The 4,385-nt window shown below is 59.6% G+C and overlaps 1 protein-coding gene across 2 annotated transcripts in view; it reads right to left on the bottom strand.

Annotated features, from left to right (window-relative positions):
* LHX6 (LIM homeobox 6) overlaps positions 1-4,331 on the bottom strand; it is a 21,742-nt gene extending 17,411 nt beyond the window's left edge. The window contains exons 1-4 of one of the 2 annotated variants that reach the window (XM_004677375.2): positions 4,210-4,331; positions 3,340-3,411; positions 2,786-2,968; positions 2,310-2,431 (exon numbers count right to left, since the gene is read on the bottom strand). In XM_004677375.2, coding sequence (XP_004677432.1) covers positions 2,310-2,431; positions 2,786-2,968; positions 3,340-3,411; positions 4,210-4,260 — 428 coding nt within the window. In that variant the 5' untranslated portion in view covers positions 4,261-4,331. Of the gene's footprint in view, positions 1-2,309; positions 2,432-2,785; positions 2,969-3,339; positions 3,517-4,209 lie in introns of those variants that run through there. The other variant, XM_004677376.2, reaches the window with a different exon arrangement.
* Between the last annotated feature and the right edge of the window lie 54 nt (positions 4,332-4,385).

Raw genomic sequence — 4,385 nt, 5'->3', positions numbered from 1 at the left:
AGGAATGACCCTGCCCAGCCCTTTTTAAACTGCTGAGGAAACGGCATGCCCACCTCCCCAGGGACACCCATCTGCAGCCCGCTGGCCTGCTATTTAAGGAGCCTCTGCTGAGACTACCTTTCTTGGCAGCCCTGAGAGCAGACAGATGTAGTGACTGGCACAAGGTCACACAATGATTCAATGTTGGCTTGACGGCCGGCCGGCACCCAGTCCACTTCTCCCCACAAAGTTGTCCACCCATCACAGTGAAAAGGGAGGCCTGGAGGAGCCAGTGGAGGCTTTGAACAGTGGAGTCTGAACCCCAGATTTACTAAACGTCCAGATTTACTAAAGCACCGCATCCAGGTCCTGTAGCTTGAACAGGACTTGAGAAGAAGCACATGGCTCACAGGGCTGCCAGGCCCACTGTCACCAGGGGCCAGGCCTGCCTTCCAGGAGATGCCATCCTGCTGGTTTGTCCCGCAGAGCCCTGTCCCTGATGAGCCCAAGAAGCCCTTGAAACAGCAGCTGGTTTTTAAAAACTTGAGTCGGGCCCAGAGCAGGGAGGTGGGGAGACAGGGTCTCTAACCTCCATTTCCTGCCTTGGCCAGACAACAGTCTGAGGACAGTGGGGACAGACATCACCCGCAGGCTGATCACGATACATACTAGCAGTCTACACTGAGAAATCTAGAAAGCCACATCACAACACAGCCTGGGCGAAGGCCTGGAGCAGGAGTCCCCTGGGGGTGGGTGGGTGAATGATGGGATTTCCGAACCCTTAGCCTCTCACCTCCGACCCCTGTCCAGATGTAACCCTGTCCTGACCTCCTTGCACATGGGCACACATGGGCACACACAAGTCCCCACAGTCACACATCGACACACATGCTCCCATGTGAACTAAAAGACAAAGCTTGTCATAAAGGGGCACACCAGCTGCCTACACACCCCTGTCCCAGCTGGGTGATGAATCCCCCCCATCCAGATAACACAGAAACACGCATTCTCCTCGAGGGCTGGGTCCAGACCCTCAGATGTCCCCCCTGGGCATACCTGGGGGGTATGCTTCTCAAACCCTGTCTACTCTGGCTCTGAGTACCCCAGGCCAAAGAGGCAAGCCCCCCCCCAACTCTGGTCCTCTCTTTCCCAGTCCTGGGGAACTCGGAGCCAGGGACCAGGGGCGGGCATTGCCTTCTGCCACATTCCCTGACTCCCAGGGGATCTTCCTGAGTCTAGGGTCTTCCCAGGAAAATGAAGCCATGACCTTGCCCCGGGCACAGATGGAAAGGATGTCTGTGGCTGGGGCTGAGCAGAGCTGCTTTTCCCACTTCCTGAGAAAGTCTTTGGGAACCAGACGTCCCTCCCAGGAACCAACCCCACCCCCACTTTCTTTAGACTTTGTAGACCTGGCCGGCTTTCCCCAGTCAGGATCAAGGGGGCAGTGGCTGTGCCCCTGACCTCACAGTGACCTCCCAACCATGACCCGGTCAGGTCGAAGCCACGTGTTGGAGCTTGGAGGCTGCCCTAAAGAGCAGCCAGGCTGGAAGGACAGCTGGGTAGGTAGCGCCATTCGGGGTCCAGGCTGCCGGCTGCCTGCCCCATCGCGGTTCCTGTCTCAGCTGCCCAAAGTGAGAGCCCAGACTCAGGAGAGGATGAAGTGGCAACATAACGTGATGATGGAACTGGACCTGGGACAGAACAGGGCCCTGAACTAGAAGGCCCCTGGAGCAGGACCAAAGAGTTCTGAGATATGGGTTTGGATCTGAGACCAATGCTAAGTTAGCGCTTGGGACCAGACCAGACTCGAGCCCAGAAGGAAGCCTGGGTCAGAGCGGGACAACAATCTGGAGCGCAGCACACTGAGTCTGGCCTGGCAGAGGCGCCGATCAGGGCTGGATCAGGGCTGGATCAGAGCTGGAGTCAGGGCTGGGACCCGGAGCCAGAGCGCACAGGCGATGCAGACAAATCGCGGCTGGATCCTTGTGGGTTGAGGCCAGAGCCCAGGGCGTCCGCTCAACCGAGGCGCCTGAGGTCAGAACTGGAGCCTGAGACTCAGGCAGGACCCTAGACGGCGCACGAGACGCGACCGAAAGCGAGCGGGTCGCAGGAACCCGAGGCGGATGCCGGGCCGGAACAGCTCAGCAGCGCGGCGCGGCGGGAGCTCCTCGCCAGGGTGCTGAGAGCCGCTGGGCTGGGCCCGCGCGGCGCGGGGAGCGCACCAGGGGCCGCCATCTCTGGAGCTCGAGAGCACGCGCCGCAAAGGCGGCCTCCTCTCGCGCCGGGGGTCGGCCTGCGGCGACACTGCTGGCCCGGCGGCCGCAGCCTACCTGAAGTAGTCCATCTTGCAGAAGATTTCCTTGTTCTTGATGTAGCAGCTGTTCTGCTGCCTCAGCGACGTTCGACACACGGAACACTCCAGGCAGCGCACGTGCCAGATGAGGTTGTTGACCTGGGGAGGGGGCGGAGTGGGGAGCGCTCAGAGCCGGCCTCTTTTCCCGCGGGGGCCCATCCTCCCGGCCCCCTTTGCAGACACAGACGCTGGCGCTCGGAAGGTGTCTGTGACTTTCCCACTCTCCTTCTGTAACACTGAGGCTGGCTGGGTGGTAGAAGTAAACTCTTGCTAATTTCCAGGCGGGAACCCAGGGGCGCAGAAAGCAGCTAAGACTTGCTCGAGGCCACACACTCATGCAAAGCCTGAGCCAGGATTGGGATAAGTGGACCTGGTGCGGGTGTTGCCTGCCTGAAGACTCCTGGGCTGCTCCCCACAGCCCGCCAACACAGATGCAACCCCGACCTGTCTCACCTTGAGCAGATACCGGTCCAGGATCTCCAGCCCGCAGCTGGAGCAGATATTCTTGCCGGCCGACGGCACGGAGGAAGCAGCAGAGGGCGGCGAACAGACCGAGGGTGTGCTAGGTGTGCACGGAGAAGCCCGACCCTCGTCCTTATCCAGAGTGCCTGCCAGGGCCTCGGCGTCGGACTGAGCCTGTAGCGCCAGAGAGATGGAGAGCAGAGCGCTGAGGTGAGCGCTGAGCCCGGTGCCTAACGGATACAAATCTGCGAGCCCAGCGCACCCGTTGACAACGAAATCACCGGGGACTCGGCGCCTTGGGGGAGAGGACTAGAAAGGCAAGGCCTATTGCAGGGGCAGGAACAGCTCCAACTTTTAACATGAGCGTCCTGGGTGCTGGCAGCGGCCAAAGCACACATTCCCCGCCAGAAAACCCCAAAACTCAGAGAGGGGCGGCTCCCTCTGGGAGCCCCCGGGCTCCAGGACTTAGATTCGGGGCCAGAAATCCCGGCTAGGTCCCCAGGGCCAGGCCGCCAGGGGCCGAAGGCTGGACCCAGCGAACTCACCATGGCGGGCGGCGCGGTCCCTTCAAGGCAGCGGGTGGTCGCTTTGCAGCCGGACCCTGGCTGGGCCATCACCTGGGGGAGGGGGGAGGGAACGCAGGCGGCGGCGGCTGCAGAACTGGCTCAGCGCAGCCTGAGCCCAGCGCCTCCCCGCGCCTGTTATATAAACCGGCGCGGAACAATGAGTCCTAACTTTGTAGTGGGCATTTAAAGCCCTTCCCCACAAAAGCGGTGTCTCTCTAATGAAGCAATTTGAATTTGGATTGGATTTTTTCCCTCTCTCTCCCCCTCTCCCTGCACTTAACCCGTGGCTCTTGAAGTAATCGCTTAGTTCCCTTGCAATCCAAGCCTCTGAGGGGGAAAAAAAACACGCGCACACACACAAACTACCTGCAATTAGAAATTGTCGTGAATGCCCAAGATAAGAGGTAGCCAGAGTGTCAATTCCAACTGTCAATCAGTGAGATCCATCAGGCCGCCCAAAGAATTGCAAATTTGATTTTTTAATGGTAGTAATTAAAAATCGAATTTTTTCTTCCTCCACCCACCCCCCTTCCTCGCTTCCCTTCCCTTGCACAAAATGCAAAAAGGAGAAAAGAGAGAAAGAAAGAAAATAAAAAGGAGATGGGGGTGGGGGGACGTTGGAGGAAAATAAAACCCAGAGCGCCGGGAGCGACGGCGGTGGGGCCCGCGCGTGCGGCGAAATTGACGCGGCGGTATGGACACACGGACTCTGGCGCCTTTCGAGGGCCAGCGTGAGCGAAACCCGGAGCAAAATGGGGGCGAGATTGGGGGCCAACTGGGACCAGAACGAGGACACAGCCGTCCCCGGGGCGGCGAGAGCACCCTCCAGCCCCTGCGTGCTCCTGGGACCGGCCCCGCGTCGGGATTCTCCGCGCTGCTCCCGCACAACCCCCGGCGCATCGGCTCTATCAGCGCCTATTCAGACGGACAATACCCGCCTCGCCTCCTCTTGATTCGCCTGTGTCTTTGCTAAATCGCTTTTTTGAGAAATTCCTCCAACATTTGCATAATGTGTTCCCGCTTTC

Source organism: Condylura cristata, unplaced genomic scaffold (assembly GCF_000260355.1).
Source record: "Condylura cristata isolate star-nosed mole 26May11 unplaced genomic scaffold, ConCri1.0 scaffold00006, whole genome shotgun sequence".
Classification (NCBI taxonomy): domain Eukaryota; kingdom Metazoa; phylum Chordata; class Mammalia; order Eulipotyphla; family Talpidae; genus Condylura; species Condylura cristata.
This window is presented reverse-complemented; position numbering and strand designations above follow the sequence as displayed.